General features: G+C 43.0%; 1 protein-coding gene across 2 annotated transcripts in view; it reads right to left on the minus strand.

Moving 5' to 3' along the window:
* Iqch (IQ motif containing H) overlaps nucleotides 1-20,565 on the minus strand; it is a 183,397-nt gene that overhangs the window by 105,018 nt on the left and 57,814 nt on the right. For both annotated transcript variants that reach the window (XM_021172751.2, XM_021172752.2), the window contains 3 exons: nucleotides 17,972-18,100; nucleotides 9,866-9,945; nucleotides 7,967-8,005 (listed from right to left, as the gene is read on the minus strand). In XM_021172751.2, coding sequence (XP_021028410.1) covers nucleotides 7,967-8,005; nucleotides 9,866-9,945; nucleotides 17,972-18,100 — 248 coding nt within the window. The remainder of the gene's footprint in view (nucleotides 1-7,966; nucleotides 8,006-9,865; nucleotides 9,946-17,971; nucleotides 18,101-20,565) is intronic.

The following is a 20,565-nucleotide window of genomic DNA, read 5'->3' on the forward strand; positions in this document are numbered from 1 at the left end:
GACACTTGTTGCATTAGAAAGAAAGTTCGCACCAGGATCTAAAAGTGCCCGATGGTCCAGGAGAGGAGCAAGGGAAAGGGAAAGCACAGAGGTTTCTGCCCCGAGCTCTCCACAGTGAGGAGAGGCACTGACCTGCTGGGATGACTGGCTCTGCTTACTCAGGGATTTAAGGCATCAACTGTCTTCCACATACCTATGGAACATCCATATACCCATTTGTATGAAACCACAGGGTTATGTTGTTCTCTGAAATTTTAAAACCTTTCACAAAACTCAGAGGGGAAATAGTGACTGTATCAATAACTCCTGGGACACAGCACTGCACTGGGTTAGGCTGGTTCATACTTTGTCTCAAATAATTGTTAACAGAGAGTCATCAAGAAGGACCAGGCATAAAGTCTTACCCTCTAAGTCTGAGAGTCTAAGAGAAAATGTAAGACAAGATATATATTTATACTAAAGACACAGTAACCAACCATAGACAGAAATGTCTATAAAACAACCTCAGATTCCTTTCCCACATTCTAAGGAGAAAAATAGACTGTCGGGTCAAAATCCTCAGGACTTCGTCTGAAGTGGGAAAGTCCCTCTAGCTCTACACACCAGCTCCACACGGCATTGAGCCTTTGCAAACTTCTAACTGAATAACTGCTACAAGGCATAAAGTCTTCTAGCCAAAGTCATCTCTCTTTCTGATCTAAACAAGACAGCAAGAGAATGTAAACTGTTTTATAGGTCTAAGTAAATTTCTCCTTCTTGAATGGGCAGGAGAGAGTTTAACAAGGAATGTTCCCGCTAGCAGACCTCAGTGCTGGGCAGAGTGGTCGATGGGGCTGGGGAGAAGGCAGATGGTACACGTTGTCAAAGAGTGAGCCTGCAGCCACACGTCTACCTTCCTACAAAGATGGGTTCTGATGATGCAAGGTTAGCATTCAGAGGAGAATGGCAGGGCCCCATCCATGAGAAACGGATATGCAGAATGGCTACAGATGGCCATGCATGGAGCTGGCTGGTCTTGCTAGTCACACATTTGATCCAGTCACGAAGTCTCAGACTACGGCAGGAAGCAAAGGCTGTGAATGGATGATCTGCCAGAGAATTCTGTCTCCTTAAAGATGGTCAGATATTTTCACAATTCCTTCTTTTTATGGAGAAGAGTGATATCTATGAAACAGAAGAGTCTGGGCCAAGGGCTCAGAAGGGAAAGCCTCCATCTCAGACAATGTGCCTCTCCACAGGCTGGGTCTATCTAGGTTAGCTATGTGCATCAACAAAGGAGGATTAGACCTTCTGAGAGAATCACCTTGGGTGAACCGAAGTTGTAGACTTTAACAGGGGTTGCTTAAGAACAAAAGGATTGCACCTTTTTACCTTCTCGGATGAGATACCTGCTATCAAAGGAAGCGTGCTCCTGGACATCAAATAGACCACTCAGGTGCCAGGAAGCTGTGGGTCTGGAGTCAGCTAAAGCATAGCTGTAGTACATCTGTCACAGAGAATGCCACACACGGGAGCACTTCAGACTTAGAGCAAGAAGAGACATGCCTCTCAAGAGAAAGGCTTCCCAAATTAAAGCCGTGCATCAGCACTGTGAGCCAGCCGCAGTGAGCAGGTGAAGACAGCAGCTTCACGGCCTGCTGCAAAGAGAGGCCTGAGGAAAAGCCACACCGGGCCTGCCTCCGGGGCTGCCTCCTCCTGTCCTACCTTCATCGCCACCCTTCCATTACATCTCCCTCTTCTGTTCACAAGGAGCTGCTCTCTTGGTGTAATGCTACTAAGTAGCAGTTGTTTTCCCCGTCCTGGAGTGGCTGTACAAAGAGGTCTGCACACCCTCCCGCCCCTTTCTTGGGACCACAGCCACACATGTCCCTTTATGAAATGCCTACCCTTTAGGCTAACCCCATCCCCACCCCCAGCTCAGACCTTCAGCTGTGGCCTAATTATTAGCATCCTGCTCTTAACTGACTGAGTCAACTAGCTGGGAAATGCTCTTTTTCATTCGCAGAGTGTAATCACTAATTAGGTAACTTTCAGAGTTTCTAGAGCAGTTATTTAGGGGAAATTCTAAATCTAAAGCAAAGGAGAGGAAGGCAGGATGGTGACAAGGTGGGTTAGAAAGACCCAATGTGAAGCAACTGGAGAAACCCAGCCCTGCCAATGTACTATCAAACTTAGGAATATCGTCTGCAAAGACGCCGCAGAGAACACATTCAGGAGAAAGAACTTATTTCTAGAATATTATTATTATTATTATTATTATTATTCTGTATCAGGGATCAGATCCTGCACTTTGTGTATGCTAGGTAAGCACTCTATCCCTGGGCTCATTGCCAACTCTAGACTAGTTTCTTTTCCATTTGTTGTTGCTGTTGTTTTGAGACAGGATCTCACTATACAACCTAGGCTGCCCTCAAACTTAACCCTCCTGCCTCAACCTCTTGATTCCTAAGATTACAAGCACGTTAGACTGGAGAAATGGCTTTAGAGTCTAAAGGAATCTAAAATTTGAAAGATCCAGTTTCAATTCTTCACTCCCACAGAGTAGCTCACAATTATCTCTAACTCCAGGCCCAGCATATCCAACGCCCTCTTCTGCCCTCTGCATGTACCAGACATACATTCAAACAAAACATCCATATACATATACATTTATTAAAATTATAAGCATGTGCCACCATACCAGGCTAAGATGAATTTATAATTGAAAAAAATTCATTTTCATATGTATGGACAGCAGATGCACATAATATCAAATTAATGTCTACTATTTCCAAGCTCTGTCTCCTGGTAATGAGTAGTAGGATACCTGGGGAATCTGCTATGGAGTTATCTCTACAGAATGGCAATCACTCCAATACCTGGAAGGAGAGACTAACAACGCTCTCTATTGCAGAAGCCAATGTTTGGATTCTCAACCACCAAAATGCATCTATTAGGGATGGTAGGTAATTGTCCTGTAACACTGAGAAAGATCTTCCTGCATATGACAGTCCTAAGAGAGAGTTTGCATTGAGGGATGTTAAGGATTTCCCTCAAAGATAAGTCTTTATTAGTCACCAAAGACCAAGATGTTATTTCTCTGACCTTGACCTTGTTGTTGATTTGTAGGGAAGGTTCTCAATGGGTCAGTGTCTGTATAAAACACAGATGAGACCCTCGGTGGGCAAGAACTGTTCCAAAGACACAACACTCAGAGGAGAGCTGCAAACTTAACTGGGGTTTGGGAACTTAGCAGAAGCACAGGTCTGAGTGTTAGAACACAAGGGATCTTGAAAGGCACTACTTTGCCATTTGCTCCTTAGACTGTCGTGGGCCCAGCAAAACAAGATTTGGCCCTGACATCCTCTATCCTGGGTTCAGATCCAAACTCTGCTGCTGTCTGATGCATACTGCAGGCAAGACACTACCCCTGTGGACCTCAGTTTTACCATCTGCAAAAAGGATAAGTTCACAAAGAGCTTTCCCAGTGCCTCCCCTTGCCACAGTGCTTGTCATAAGGATGGGAAACTGACACCCAGAGAAGGTGTAAGATCTTAACTCCGCTTCATGGAGCCCCCAGGACAGTGACATGACCACATTCCTAAATATCCCCAAGGATTCCCTGATGTGCAGGCTTTTAAACTTTTTCTTATGTTTTCATTGGGGCAGTGGCCTCCAACTTAACTTGGTTTGTCGCTGAAGATAACCATGAACTCCTGGCCCTGCTGTCGGCGCCTTTGCAGGGCTGAGACTGCCCCAGCATTTGTCACCATGCCTGGTTTTATGCAGTAGCAGGGACAGACCCAGAGAGCTGCACATGCCAGACATGCACTGTGCCTCCCAAGCCACATCTTCAACATAATATTATCTTTTTAAACAAACTCCCGGAGCTAGTAAAACCACAAGATCAATGAAATCACCTCTGCTATTACTTTCTGACCATGAAAAATACCTGGGAGATTTTTCTTTTCCATTTTTAATACAGAAAATTATTTGTAGCAATTTTCTACCAAAAATGGATGACAGATTACCCATACCATCTGCTGTGCAGGATTGGGAGAATCCAAGATTAAGAATTCTGAGGTACGTGAGTGGGCAAGACAGTCCCTTAGCTGGTGAGACCCGGAAGCTCCCTGGGTCAGACAATGCAAAGGAACTAAAAGGCAGTGAGGACTGTGTGTGTGAGCAGAGACACGGAATACAGAGGAACTGAGGGCAAAGGCCTTGGATCAGCAGTGGGTTTCTCGAATGATTCCAGCAATTCTTTCAAAGGTGCTGTATTCAAATAGGTCTTCCTCAACTCTGAAACCCATTCTGAAGAGAAGTCCCCATGCTTAGGTGAGCTCTCATGGAACAAAACACCCAGCCCATCAAATCCATATGAAAAGCCCAACAGAACAGAGCCAGGGAGGCATTTTAAATAGATGGGGTCTGTTTTCGGTCAAATGTAAAATTCCTTTTCCAGGGGCACACTTTACTTCACTACAGATTGATTTCATCTCTTTTGATACCCTTCAAATACCCTGAGAAACTGTGGCACAGTTAAGGACCACTTGGGACAATTATGACGGATGAGCTGAGCCTGCTGCGCAGATGCACAGGAAGCCTGACAAAGCGCAGATCGAGGGCAGCTTCACCCCCTGGTCTCCCAGCAGAGACAGGAGAAAGCTGGGCTTTAAAGGATCACCACTGCTACCCAAGTGCAGCTTGGCTTTCCACTTCTCAGGAGGTGTATGCAGAGAGGTCTGTTACTGCAGATCACTAAAGACGGCTTACCGGAGTCTTACAGTGCTCGCTCTACTTGGGCACATTTGCAATAACTGGGACCATTCTGCTTTATTTTCCCTAAGTGTGGACCATTCTAGGGTATTACAGAAGAGGTCTATCATCTGCTTTCCTCAGTCACAGAGACGGCTCACGAGGGTAAGAGTTCTGTCTGTCTCATTCACTGATGTGTTTGCACTGTGTGATGCACAGGGAAAAAGTCAGTGAGGACTCACTGCATGCCAACATTTAAGTTTTAAACTTCAGAGCCACTTGGACTGGGTTTATAGCACAAAGCTGTCCTGTGATCAGGTAAGATTTATAATTTAATGTTGAACAACATGATAATGGCTATTAATATTATAGGATCTCTTTAATTACAGAATATTATGTAGTGAGTTTTAAACAATGCTTGTATAAGCTTGTGATAAAGTATTAACATAAAATCAAAGTTAAAGACACAGTATGCTATCATAGGAACACAGGAACATGCCAAGGCTTAAACAGTGCCAAGGGGCTATGATGTCATCAGAGTCTCCCTGACTTTGCATTTTTCTCCTTTCTGGACTTTAATTTTTCGTGAGTAATCATTAAAGTTTGTTCAGTGAAATAGACAAAGGAAAAAATAAATATTACTTTGTAGATTGCTGATAAGTTAATTTCTTCTCTGATGTGTATAAATAGGATCATTTACATGCAATAAATATCCAGCAATATGAACAAGATTATAAAAGGAATCTGTGCAGCACCTTGTTTTGTCAATTATTTCTTCCATGAAAAAGGTGCTTTTCAAGTAAAAGTGTAGAATTAAGTTTACTTGAAAGCTTAATGCCAAAATGCTTAGGTGGGAAGAACAATTTATTATGGAAAATTAAAACAGATTCTAAAAGATTCTGCAGTTTCCTGTTTGGAGGTTTCCCCTGCCCCTTAATTAATAAACTGTTAAGAGACAGAAGCAGAGAGATAGACAGAGAGGCAGGGAGACAGAAAGACAGACGGGGGGAGATAAGAGAGACAGAGAGATACACAGAGGGATGGATGGACAGACAGACAGGAAGACAAAGAGTCAGAAATATGGGGAGTCAGGGAGAAGAGTGAAGAGAGACAAGGAAACAGAGAGGCAGAGATAGAAAGACAGAGAGACAGAAGGATAGAGAAACAGACAAAGAGGTAGAGATATAAACAGGCAGAGAGGCAGAGGGGAAGAGACAAACATTAAGTGGCTTTTGACACACACACACACACATATATATATATATATATATATATATATATATATATAATAACTTGGGCAGCATTGAATCTGTCACTGCTTTGATCTGTTCTCATTTCCTTTTACATATATATTTACATACTTTAAATAATTATATAAAATGTTTAAATTTTAAATTAAAATATTAATTTACAATATTTTAAGTTTAAAATATAAAATATATTATATTTAATACAAAACATTTTATATATATAAAGGAAATGGGAACAGATCAAGGCAGTGAAAGGTTCAATGCTGCCCAAGTTTATCTAATAAAAAATTTGGCAGCCAATGCATCCATAAATTATTAAGTTTTCCACTGAGACGATCACAAGAATATACTAGAAAGATATTAAAGAAACTAACACTATACACGTGACTAAGAAACAAATAACCCTTGCTCGCCCCAGCTTCCCTAATGCTGGGACTCCAGACCTGCCTCACTATGCCCAGCAACCTTTGTCTATCTGTTTAATGAATCTAGAAAACATAAGAGGCTATCTAGATTGAAGCTGAGCCAGCAGAGATGACAACTGCTGTCTGATAAGGAAGGAAGCAGAAGCACAGACTTATCAGCTAAGCATTCGGCACTGGAAAGAGAAAGCATTACATACACTGGGCAGGAGACATGTGATACATTTTAGAAGGATTATCATTGTGAATGACTGAGATCTGTAGGTTTCTCACACTCTGGGGTTTGGGAGTCATAGAATCACTTTCCTGTGCCAGCTCTGTCATCTACCTTGGATGACTTATCTCTCTCTGTCTACTTCCTCCTAGGGGAATAACAGCACCTACCGCCTGGACATGGGAACACAGGGGAGGCAGCCTCAGAAGGTCAGCACCAGAGGCCAGAGCAGGGCAGGCACCAGTGCAGGTTAGGACTGCAGTTATACTACAAGTAATATCTCCAAGATTGGCCCCTAGGAAAGAGCTAACCTGGAAGACAAGCCTCATACTGGCCTTTACCTCTGGCTGGCCAGGGACAGTGTCAGCACAGATGTTCTTCTGTCAACCCCAGGGTTCCATGGGCATGTGAGGTGCATTGTGTCACATACACAGGATATGCTGACACCACAGGAATGGTTTCCAAATGCCAGATGAATAAAGCTCTGGGGTTCTTCACACACGGTCTCTTTTCTAGGTACAGAGTAAAGCCAATGGTTTCTACACAGTGAGAACTCCTGGTACTGAGGCAAGGCCTGGGAGCAGTGTGTCTGGGTCAGAAGGGCTGTCTGTCTTGCAGTCTCTGTTGCAGGTCCAGCCTTCCTGCACCAGCACTGGGAACGGGCAGAAGACAGCTAGCTCCCTCCTTGAAAGGAGGCACTCCTGGATGTCAGAGAGCCCAGCACATTCCAAGTGCAGTTTTCCTGCTAGCGCAGGGCCCTGATGGGATAGACCTTACAGGAGTGTACTTGCCATATGTGGGGACCGGTTCACTCTTCCATATATATATATATATTTTTTGGTTGTTGTTGTTGTTGCCTTGGTTGTTGTGAACAGTTTAAATTCTCTTTCTCCAGCCTACTTTACAAATGCAGTACGTGTACATACACACTCACACATGTTTGTGTAAGTACAAATGGATGTGTGTACACATGTCAGCACATGCCAATAAATACTACATTCACTTTTAACATCTTGCTTCCTTGTAAATATACTCTTAAATGAAAATCTTTGATGCTAAAAACACAGAATTCAGCCCCATTTTGAGGATGAGACATCCTTTGTTTGGGCAGTGACATGATTCAGCCTCATAAGGAGCAAAGAAATGTTTTTCACTTTCCGCAAACCACAATTATTATTTTTTTTAACCATGGTCTAATTTCTTTTATAAAGAAGGGAAGCGCAAAAGAACTTTTGTTGCCAACTCCAGCTGTCAAGCGGCCTCCCACACTTCTGCCCTGAAGCAAAAGAAAGGGACATCAGGTGACAGATCCCAAATTCCAACTAGTCACACAAATTACAGACCTTTCTACTGAGCTGTCCTCTTGACCTTTTGGCTTTCCCCTATGAGGAAGAAGGAGACACAGTTTAAATCAAAATGACTCTCCTGGGCAGTTTTACAAAACAAATAGAAGGCTCAGAGTCCTGGTCACCCCTTGCCTTTCTTCCCTTCCCCCACTGGGCCCACTGTTCCCTACCCACACTGGCAGGAGCTAATGATTAGAGGGCTTTCCCACCCCCAGACATCAATGCTGTGCACGCCAAGCCCCACTTGCCTTTGAGGAAAGGGTTTGAGAAAGGAAAGATTTACATACATAGTTATAAACGGATGCTGGGTTCCACTTCCAGGGAACAACACTGCAAGAGGCATTCATAAGAAAGGGCTGACTGGCGTCTTGCCTGGGGTGGGAGCCTGGCAGAGGGTCTGCAATAGCTCCAATGTGGAGCTCAGCACTCTGTGCTTTTCTCTTCACCTTTAACATCCGTGCCCAGTTTACTATACCACTATTAAGGAGTCAGTTTGGAAATGTACCAACTTGAAGCCACAGCCTTTAAATATTACTACTTTTAACGTGAGGGGAAATCTTTGCAAGTCAACAGAAGAAAATAAATGCCAGGGCTAATAAGCATTTAGAAAAGACCTTATTGTTTGAATTTTCTTTTTTGAGGCAAACTGCTTACTGGCTAAAAACTCACTCTGATATGTGTATTCCCTATAGATTTGTTCTGTATAAAACAGAGCTGAGTTCTCAGTTGGAGTGAGAATCTAAACAGGTGCCTGGGCCTAGTGACATTATGCACATTAGCCCCTGGCCTGCTCACAGCCTGTTAAACAGCTGAAGTTGAAACAATGGTGGTGCTGGCCAGGCACTGCCCGAGGCCTGTCTGCCTTGGGATTCAGCCATTTGCATTGATTTTTTTTTAACCCACGTTTTTCATGAAACACAAATATTTGCCATGGCAACTGGGTTGTCACATGACATGCTATTCCATAAGCAGCCTGGCAATCTCTTAAGGGGAAATGGCGCCAGTGTGGAAAAGGCAGCTAGCTCCTCATGAGGATGTCTGGGCATCCGAGGCGGGGAGGGCGGGGAGCAGTCTACTCTGAGAGAGTGGGGTTCATCTCCCTGCAGTCCCTTCTAATCCCTCTTTCTTTTTTTTCATGAGAACAGCTAAAAACATGACTACACAAGTTATACCAGAAAAAGTACTGCCAGATGTCCCCTTTTGATGGACAAAAGTTTTAATTATCCTAAATCTGTCAGTGGTCCTTAAAATGAGAAAACGACCTACAGAAAAGCCCAGCCCCTTTAAACTGGGGGCATCTTCAGGAGAGTGAATTACAAGGTCATGTGAGGGACTAATGTTAGAGAATATAGTCTCCTTTCTCGTCTCCATTGTGGTTTTCTGTGAATGCCTAGAGAGCTTGTCTTTTCTTATGCTTGAAGACAAATGAGATATGGGAACACCTCTCAGTAACACACCGCATATGCTACAGATGTAGATGTGGATGTAAAACAAGTTACTGCACCCCAGACTTCTGGCCCCTGAGCAGCTGCTAGCATAGGCTGATCACTTGCCTGCCACTCTCAAAATACTGCAATGGCTCTGCTCACCTTCAGCCCTGCCTATAGTGTCCTGGCAGAGTTGACTTCTGCATTCATTTTCCCTTTTAAAGTAGGAGCTGACTGTGTAGTTCAGTGATGAGCTCTTGCCTATCATGTGGGAGGCCCTGCATTTGATCCATAGCACCACAGAGACTAATAATAACCATAATAAGATAAACTGCTCCCAAACAGCTACTGAAATACTGCTTACTCCTGTGTGGGAGGAACAACTCTACAATGTGTCTGTTACACAGAATCACATAGGCAGCCTGCACACGGGGCAGCTTGCCCTCCTCTGTGGTAGACATATGTGTACCTTGGGTTTTTGTATCTGGTGAGAAGGCTCCTCCACTTCTTCAGGAACTGGGCGTGGCTTGTGAGCAAGAGGAAAGGAGGCTGTGGATAGAGGCAGGACAACATTACTCCTTCCAGAAAGGCAGGCTAGGCCATCTGGTGCATCCTATGGGGTTCAACTTGAAAGTCAGATGGCTGGCATCCACTGTATGCTTACTACCTGCATTTCCTGTACCCATTCTGTGACACCACTGGGATTCTTGTCTCCAAAGCAAAAATCTATGATAAGGCAACTACTTCTTTAGAATATAAGGTCAACCCGCCTGCCTTATGCAAATGCCTAGAGGAAAGCTAGATCTAAAAGGCAGGAAGAGTAGAGAGGAAACTTTGTTTCTTAAAAAAAAAAAAAAAAAAAAAAAAAGACTCCCTTAATTAGCCAGATTTCCAAGTTTATGTACAAGATAATTAATATAGTTGCATCTGATGAATTATTTTATTGGGTAGCTATTTAAAAAGATGACTAAAACTTAAACTGACTTGGGAAAACTGGTATGGTGAATAACGCTATAAAGATTATCTCTGAGATTAATTAACCTACAGGCAATACCACTCAATCATATCCATCCTACTGATGGGCGGCAAACTCAGCTACCCTTTGCAGATAGCCCAAGCCCTGCATTCTAGGGGAGGAAAAAAACCTTATAACAACAGTCTTTGAAAACCTGACTGACACTGAACAACACTTAATAAGTGATAGCAATGTGCAGCTCAGCTCACTTGGAGGACTCGATTTCTCAGCCTGGAGCTGGGCTACCAGGACTCTTTTCAAGCATCCTTTTAAAGGCAGCAAGAGTTTCAGAGCATCACAACTTGCCACACAAGGGATTTGTTGGTTGCATCTGGCCCAGTCTAACACATTCTCTGATTCTCCCAGCTTCTAGCAAGTCTCTCTGTGACAGCTCACCATTACGCTGACCAGTGCACCACGGTGTCCACCAACCCCAAGTATTCAGTCTAAGCATGTCTAAATAGGAACATCAATCCTATCCCTGGATGTTCACATTCCCTGTCTTCCTTGTGACTGTCATGCCACCTGATAGATTTAAGAGAGAACGTGCCCACTACCACCATTTTCCTACCTGCAATGTGTATGTAAAGCCCAAGTTGACTAGAGGAGTCTTACAGTCAAGAAAAGGTAAACATGATGATGAAACCTGACCTGCTGGAGGGGTCACTAAGAAGAAGCCCCTGATAGTCTGTCCTCTCACCCCAGAATGAAGAGCTATTGCCCAAAAGACTAAAATGTCTAGCAAAGATGTGGATAAAAGGAGCATACCCTCGCACACTGTCTATGAATGACAGAAAATAAGGCGGAGACACTAACCCAGTGCTGAGCAGACTGCTCTTACATCTGCTGGGCTACACTGGGTTACAGAGTGTTCTAGGGAAAGAAATGGCAGGCTTGAGGTTAGCTGGTCAGGCCCTGCTTGGCTGTGGGCAGAACATTTCCAAATAAGGGCATGGAAGGAGCATGTTGTCTAATGCAGCCTGGTGCAAAACTGCAAATTCCAAAGACTTTAATCATGAGTTTCTATTTTTCTGTGTGGGGTATGTCCATTAAAGGAACTGAAACCCACTGTAGCCTTGAAAGCAACTCATTGGTTACAAGAGATAAAATGGTGTCACCAATGTTAAGTTCTATCAATGGGGACATAAAATTATGGAAAATAGAAGTTTCACCAAAATTAAAAACAGAATTACCATATGATGTGATGATCATAGCATGTGTGAAATCTAGCTAGGTTAATTTCAAAGAGGCCGAGAGCAGAGTGGTGGGTAACAAAAGCGGGCGAGTAAGGGGGAAGATGGGAAGAGCGGGCTGGTGAATCACAGTCTCTTAGATTTCTACTGCAGTGCTAGAACACTCTAGATCAGAAACAACTCGGGGAGGAAAGGGTTTATTTCAGTGGACAGCTTGTGGTCCATTATCCAGAGAAGTCAGAGCAGAAACTTGAGTTAGGAGGTGATGCCGAAGCCATGGAGGAGTGCTGCTCACTGGCTTGCTCCCCATGGCTTGCTCCCCAAGGCTTGTTTCCCACGGCTTGCTCAGCCTGATGTTTGATATAGGTCCACCTGCTTAGGATATACTACTGACAACCGTCTGGGCCTTCCCACATCAACCACTAATTAAAATAATGTTCCACAGGCAAATCTTATGAAGATATTTTCTCAATTGAGAGTTGCCTTTCCCAAATAATTCTAGCCTGTGACAAGTTGATGGGAAACTGGCCAGCACAGTTGGTTAAGAACAGTAAGTTCTGCTGTGATATTATTTCAAACACTATAGTGACAGTGGATAATAATGTTCCAGATATGTGGAAGGGCTACAAAAAAGGGAATTTAAAAGTTCCTATCATTGAGAAATGTTTGAGGAGACAAATATATTCAATGTGGTTTAAATAGTATGCAATGCATATATTATCAAAACATAACATTGTCCATTAACATGTGACATTTTATAAATCTGCTAAATAAAAATTTGAGAAAAAAATATGAGGGAGGAGTTTAGACCAGCATCACATATGATCAAAACCCATACATGAACATTATAACAATCATAAATCATGAAGCAGCCATCATAAAAATGCACCGCAAGCAACTACAAACACACTTAAAACAAATAAAAAACAGACAAAATCTCGACAAAGAATTAGAATGTGTGAAAAGAAAATGAAAAAAATTAAAAATTCAATAACCTAAGTTCATAGATATAGACAAAGGAGTCAGTGATTTGGAAGCTACAACAGAGAGCAGCCAACCTGAGAACTCAAGGCAGAGTAGACGGAAGTGAACAGAGGTCAAAGACCTGTGGGACTGCGTGAGAGAGCCTACATCTGTGCCATTGCTTCCCCAAGGGAGAGAAGACACAGAAGGATACTGCAGAGAAGAAATAACGGCTGAAAGCGTGCCAAATCCAGGAAGATAAAAGCCACGGGTTTAAGAGGCTGAGGCAGGAGGAAATGGGAAAAAGCCAAGGAATTCCAAGGCAGCATACAACACAATAAAAAACTCGGAAAACTAAAAACAGAGAGTAAAGTACTGAAAGAAGGTGGAGGGAAGGCCCACCTTACCACAGGGGAACAAGTTCACCGTCAGAGGCTGACAAAAGATGAGGCATGGCCCCTTTCCTTCAAGTGCTAAGATGAAGAAACATGGCAATCAAAATCACACATGCTCAAGAACAACTTCCTTTAAGGGCTGGAAGGATGGCCCAGTGGTTGGGAGCACTGGCTGCTCTTCCAAAGGACCCAATTTCTAGCACCCACTTGGCAGCTCACAACTGTCTGTAACTTCAGTTCTAGGGGAACAGGCATCACACACACACACACACACACACACACACACACCCCCCACTAATGCACATAAAAATAATCATTTTTTAAAAAGAAGTTTTAAAGAAAATTTGTTTAGGAAAAAAGTTGGGAACTTAACCCATTCCCAGATGAAAGAAAATGAAAACACTATCACTCAAATCCAGAATCTAAAAGAACTAACTGCACAGGAGGGAATGCTCAAGGAACACATGGAAGATAGGAGAGCAATGGACACAGAGAACACATATCAGCACAAGTAAGAGACATTCCTTTTCGTTTTGCATCTAAAAATTATTTTTGATGGTGGGACCAAAACCACTTCCTGGTATGAAAGTAACTGTGAATGGATGAAGCAGACATGAAAGTCCTCTAAGACCCAGCAATCACGTCCCAAGGCGTTCGCTCTAAAGAGATGAGACACATGTTCGTAGAAAACCTGCACGTTAATGTTTACAAGGCTGTCTCCTAGCAGAAGAAAGCTTTGAAGGGGGCATGGCTGTGGCATGCTACCAGGAAGCATTACTCGGCAGCAAATGGGTAATTACTGCTATAAGTTTAAACTGAATCCAACAACACATTAAAAAGAACCCATATCATGATCAAGATAGATTCATCCCAGGGATGCAAACAAGGCTCAACATGTGTATATAGATGATAGATGTAACACAGCATATAGACAGAATCCGATAAAATTCCTGTAATTATCAATACATACAGAAAAGGCTTTTGACAAAGTTCACCATCTTTTCATGGTAGAATCTCTGAAGAAGCTAGGAAAAGTGGTCATACCTCAACATATTGGAGGCTATATATAGACCATCTATAGGAGGCTACATATAGCCTAATGCTACAAGGACTAGGAGAAAACTCTAAGTCAGAGAAGAGACAGGAGCCAACTCGTCCTTTCTTACTCTATATAGTGTTTGCATTCTTAGCCAGAGCAGAAAGGGAGGAGAAAGAGAGAAAAGAGATGCTATTAGGAAATGAAGAAAGTCAACTAATTTCAGATATGACCATATACTTAAAGGAGTTTACCAGACAATTCTTGTTTTGATAAAAACTTTCAACAAGTAGCAAGCTACTAAATCAACATACACAACCATATCCCAACAACAGATCACTGAAAAAACAAGTCATAAAAACCAATTCCATGTATACTAGTCAAAACCAAACCAAACCAAACCCAGCAGAGTTAACATTGCTAAAATGGCCATATTACCAAAAGTGATTTATGGATTCAGTGCAATCTCCACCAAAGTTGCAGTAACACAGAGGCCAGTGGGAGCCACTGCGATGTGCAAGCATGTGGTAAGAGTGGGAGCCACTGCGATGTGCAAGCACGTGGTAAGAGTTGGGAGAGGGGTAGTAGACTGGCTTGAGCACTATGAAGAGAGGTGGAACTGGAGACGTGAAGATGGAGAGGACAGTCTGCTGTGAGAAGCCTGTGCTGCCACCTGAGGCCATGGTGAGTTCCCAGCTGCTTCTGCTGAGGGCCATGTCTGGGTCTGTAGCCAGGCAGACATCGGAGGACCTGTGTTGATGTCTATGGCCCACATTACCACCAAAGGCCATTTGGACATTCCTGATCTGGACTGTCTCCTGGAACCATGCTGATGTCCGAGAGCTGTGCAGAGCTGGCCTGCCCCTCACCAGCTGTGTACTTGGGAAGGCAGGCCCTGCACCTCACCTGGGCACTGCTGGAGAGTTTGCCCTGGTGGTGCATGCTGGACAGCTGGTGAGCTGACCAGCTCAGCTATCACCCAGGCCCAGATACAGGGCTTGAGTCGGTTCACCCCAACATCCACCCCATCTATGAACTGCTGGAGCGTGTGAGCAGTCCAGTCCTGCATCTCCAAAGCTGCAGGAGCTCCATGACCCAGGACAACCACAGGCTATCCGAGAGGAGCCCCAGTGAGGATCCAGAATGGTGATGGAGCAGAAGTCTGATCCAGACCAATGACTTGCTCGCAGTAATGAACATTTCCAAGGAAAGCTGTATGGACTAAAGGGTATATTGTGTGCATAATGTAACTTCCATGGCAAGATGTTTTTGTTGTTTGTTTTGTTTTTTGTTTGTTTGTCTTTTATTTTTATTTTCTTTTGGGGGAGGTTATTAGGGCAGATGTCAGAGATGAAGGAACAGATATGGAGCTAGGTGGGATTGGGGCACAAGCTGTTAAGTTCACAATCAATAAAAAAGTTAAAAATATAATAGTAGAAGATAAAAAGAAAGCAAAAACCAATTCCTATAACATTCTTCACAGAAGTAGGTACATGCACACCTAAAATGCATATAAAAGCACCAAAGAACCCAAAAAAATCTAAGCAAAACTCCCAATTGTAGAATTATCACAATGCTTGACTTCAAACTAGACTCCAGCAGCACAGTAACTAAAGCAGCATTGCGCCATCGAAAAGCAGACCCAGAAGCTGGGAGCACAGCTCTGTGGGAAAACGACAAACACTCGCTCCTTAGACCTCATACAAGTCAGGGAGGTACGACGGCCACCCAGAATCCCAGGACTCAAGATACAGAGGCAGGGGCTCTCCTGAGCAAGGGAGCCAGCTAGACTCGTGGGAACTATCTAGCTCTGTGTTCACTGAGAGACCCCACCTCAGCAAATAAAGCGACCTTTGCATATAAACATGTGCAGCTGCATACACACGTGTCTCCCACAAACACAAAACATATGCACACCATGCACACATACATATAATTTAAAAAGACATAATAGAAGAAGTAGAAATAAGCCTAAGCAGTCGCAATCATTTGATTCTTAACAAAGATACCAAAAACAAGTACTGGAGAAAAGATGGCCTGTTTACCAAATGGTGGAGGGAACACTGGATGTTCACACATAGGAGACTGAAACTAAATCCCCACCTTTCCCACTGTACAAAAACTAAATCAAAATGGATCAAAGACCTTAACGTGCCTGAGACTTTGAACCTGCCTCAGGAAACCAGGCAAAGACTTCAAGATGTAGGCATGGGCAAGGGCTTTCTTGATAGCTAATACTTCAAGAAATAATAATAAAAAATGATGAATGGGATTACATGAAACTACAAAGCTTTCTCACTGCAGAATAAAAGAGTGAAGAGACACCTTTTGGAATAGGAAAAGATCATCTCTGCTGGCTGCTCATCCAATAGGAGGTTCATGTTGAGAGCGTATAAAGAACTCCAAAGGTTGACAACAAAGGAGGAAACGCTCGGGTGAAAAGGTCGGGAATTGAACTGAGGAGAGGGTTTCAATCAAGGACCCATGGCCCATAAACAGAGGAAAGGATCCACAGTGACTCACCGTGAGTCACTCCACAGTCCCTGTGGGCAATCCAGGGAGGAAAAAGGAGCACCTATTCACAACTGTGGAGATATAAATTAGGCCAGACACTATGGAAATTAGTGTGGAATTCCTCAAAAAAAATTAAACGGAAGTTCTATATGATTCAGCCATATCACTTCTTCATGTATAAACAAAGAACTCTGGATCAGTTTACTAGAGATACGCCTGTTTCTCCTTGAATCAGCTTAGCTGCCTACTAAGAGATAATAGATTTAAACACACACACACACACACAAATGGGTCCTACTAAGACATAAAGAAGAATAAAATTACACCATTTGCTAGAAGATTAATGGGACCAGTTTATTTCCTATAAAGACAAGGATTTTCTATTTTTTCTCATATGTAGGAGAAGCTAGGATAAGGAAAAGATATGAACTATCAAAGGGAGTTAACTATTGGTATGGGAAAGGAAGGGGGAAAGGCAGAGCACGGGGGACAAGAGAATAATAACAGAAGTGTATATGACCAAAGCATATTGCATGTGTGCATGGAAATGTCAGGATATAACCAAAAAAAGGAGGATTCTCCTGAGTGGAAAAATACAAACTCCAAAGGTTCCATCCTCCATTAGGTCATTCATGTGAGAGTTTTGAAGTTACAAAGTTATACAATGAAGAACAGATTTTTGGGTGCCAGGGACTAAAGGCATATGGAAGGAAGTTGGTGGGTTCTATCCATGTGGTGATAGAAATATTCCAGTCTTGAGTGAATCAGGATCCTGGCTGGGGACTAGCATATGCCTCAGTGGGAGAGTGCTTGCCTACCATGGGCAAGGCCCTGTCTTATCCTCAGTACAACCTGATGATGATACCATACTATAATATTCTACTTTCTTAATACTGGGGGGGGGGATATACAAAGCATTCTGTCAATTCTTATAAACACATGTGAATCTACAATTATCTCAATATAAAAAGTTTAATTTAAAAAAGACACTACTATAAAAAAAATGAAATGTCCAGCTAGAGTAGGAAGAACTGTTTTCAACACGTCTAGCTGATAAACGATCTGTATTGCAAATGTACAAGTAATGCCCTCACTAAAAGCAGGAAGACAAGTCTAATTGAGAAGCTAGCACCTTCAATCACGTCATAAAAGGACACTCAAATAGCAAACAATAGAGCATCCTTCAGGCTTAGTGCTTTGATTTTCATTTTTAGTTCTTTACTATTTTTGTCTTGTTTCCTCAGCCAAACTACAAGCCCTTGAAAATACCAACTTTCTTATACACAGTGCACAGGCTCTGCACGGATAGCCTCAGTTACTTTGTGTGCTCAAATAAACTCGGGATGCTTTAACCTATCTTCTTGTTCTGTTACTGAGGATAAAAGGTCTAGCAGTGTAGGTTTCGAAGGAGAGGCCATTCCTGCAAGACCGCAGCTAAGCACAGAGGTGCATGTCTTACCTTCCATGGGCACCTTACGGTGCTCATCAAAACTGTGCAGAGGAAGTGCTTGGGGCTTAATGGGCGGGTTCTGAAAGGTAATCCTCGCTGTTGGGGGGATCAGCCCTCGCTCGATCATACTTAAGACGCCTGAAAGGAAGGTCAGCACACAACAAGACAGGAGGTTAGCTCTAAGCAATTGTACAAAGTCGGAGCCCTATGAATTGCACAACAGAGATGTAACATACGTTCTAGGGCCTTAATCTTCTGCATGAAAAATAGCTATAGCACGCTTTAAGCTTAATATGCTAACCCAAGGGGAAAATCATTTCCAATTGCAGTAATATGAAATCAAATTGCACTAAGATAATTTCATTTTTAGGTAGAAATATAATTTCAAGACAAACTAAAACTTCCTTACACTTATGGCGTTTTCAATCACTGGTGATTTTATTGCAGTTTTTGTAACATGGATATGAGGTACACATTCTTAATAACTACGGTGATCTTTTGTTCTGAAGGAAAGAAAACCTGTGTACTTGAACCCATATACCCAGTGTTCAAATCACTCATATTTTGTTAAAAAAATTATCTGTAGACATGCTCATATCACTAGAAGTTATAAAAACCAGACTGGATCTAACTGTATTAGCGCAACATGTTAGTAACGCATGAAACTGATGTACAATTTCTTGTCATCAGCAAGGCTGCCACTGAAACTTCTGAAGGGCAAGACACCTTGTTAATGGGATAAACAGGTGAATAATTACACAAAGCCCCATGTTAGGGACAGACCTTTCCTTACGGTCGCTCTATTGTCTACTGTTTTTGTGTCAGAAACCCAGAAATCTGGAGACCACCTGCAACAAATTTCTGCTGGGGCTTAAGGTTCTTAAGCTCTTATACAATAGAGAGAAAAGTGAAGAATTTCCTATTTCAATAAATTCCTAGTACATAATCTAAAACCAAGCTGGAATAAGTTGAAGAACCTGGCACTTCTAAGAGGGCCTGAGACTTTGCCTTTGCTCCGGGAGCCTGAGGACAGTGTATTGCTGCCAGAGGACAGCTCAGTGCTATCAGACACGTGAGTCTGTTTCCACAGCAGAAGAGTGTCTGCTAAGGGGCTGAAAGCCAAAGGCTTCACCTGCAAAAGAAGTTCCAAGCGAAGCCTCGTTTGCATACAGCACAATCATTTGTGGGAGGAGAAGAGAAGCCTCGTTTGCATACAGCACAATCATTTGTGGGAGGGTTGCTTATCTTTTTGTAGGTGAAGGTTTCCAATCCCTCTCCCAGACCTGCCCAAATGGTCAAGATCAGAGCCTGAGGATCTGACATGTCTGTGCCCTGATGTCGGGGTTAAGCAGTGCTCTGGTCACAGCTTAAGCCCTCTGAGATCAGTCAGGCTTCACTAGAACTGAACGAGCTCTGTAGGTTACAGTAGTAAATGCTTTGTTTTCATAAATATCTTTTACCTTCCATACCCAGTCCCATGTGTAAGAGCTATGTGCACTCTCCAGGTGAGAAAACTAGATTCTGGTCTGTGTACTTGTGTTCTCAACCCCTGACTCTCTGGGGAGCTTCATTTCTGAGATGTTGCCAGATAATAATTCAAGAAACCCTGAGGAATCCTGTTGATGTGGATGCTGTTCATCTCTCATGCTGAGCTTGTGCAGACCTAGACTGGGTCTTAAATATCACTTAAAGGCATCAAAGCCCTGAAAATCCACACATTTCTTGTGACCTGTGCTTTCCTGACACTAATATTTCCTTGTACATTAACAAGACGTATGACAAGTACTCCATAAATACGTGAGAACTAATTGATTGATTGATTACAAATATGATAGGCCACCCGTTCTCTAGTGGATATAAAAATAAGTGTCTTTCCCTCTGCACTAGTTGCCTTGATCCTAGATTCACCTTTGTCTTACAGAGATTTTTCATCTGCTAAAGTAAAGACTAATTCATTCATTCACTCCTAATTTCATGTAGGAGGAAGACGGCGCTGAAGCAAGAAAGGCAAACTTCCTAGTGTCACTTAGTTAGTGTTCCTGGGACATTAGTGGTCCATAAGCCACCAGAAGGTGTGAGCCACAGAACTTCTCACAGCTAGGAAAGAAATAACGACAAGTGTGGGAAGCTTAATAAATTCAGAGCCATTACATGCAGGGGACCCACCAGAGCAGACACGGGTCAGTAGACAAGACAGAGCTAGACACCAGAAGACTTTGAATCTCTGGCATCACAAGAATGGTTTGGCACCAACTCTGGGTCCTGAGTACTCCAAACAGATAAGGGGTGAGATCAGACCACCTCACACCTTTATATTTGTGTTAGTAAGGGGATTCACTTAGCGTTCTTTAACATTTCAGTCAATCAAATGAACTAGGGGAAACCAAGAGGATCCCAGCAGACACAGACACCTCACCCGCATCCCTTTACCTACTCCTTCACTTACTTAAGCAGTCAATTCACAGTTACCCAGACCGTCCTGGGCACCGTGGATACCTAGGTAAAGATGATACCATCTGTTTTTACATTAGAAGTCCAATAGTTGATAACACTGGGCTTTACAGGGGCTGGAGAGCTGTAGCAGAGGATTCAGGTTCAGTTCC

Source organism: Mus caroli, chromosome 9 (genome assembly GCF_900094665.2).
Source record: "Mus caroli chromosome 9, CAROLI_EIJ_v1.1, whole genome shotgun sequence".
NCBI lineage: Eukaryota > Metazoa > Chordata > Mammalia > Rodentia > Muridae > Mus > Mus caroli.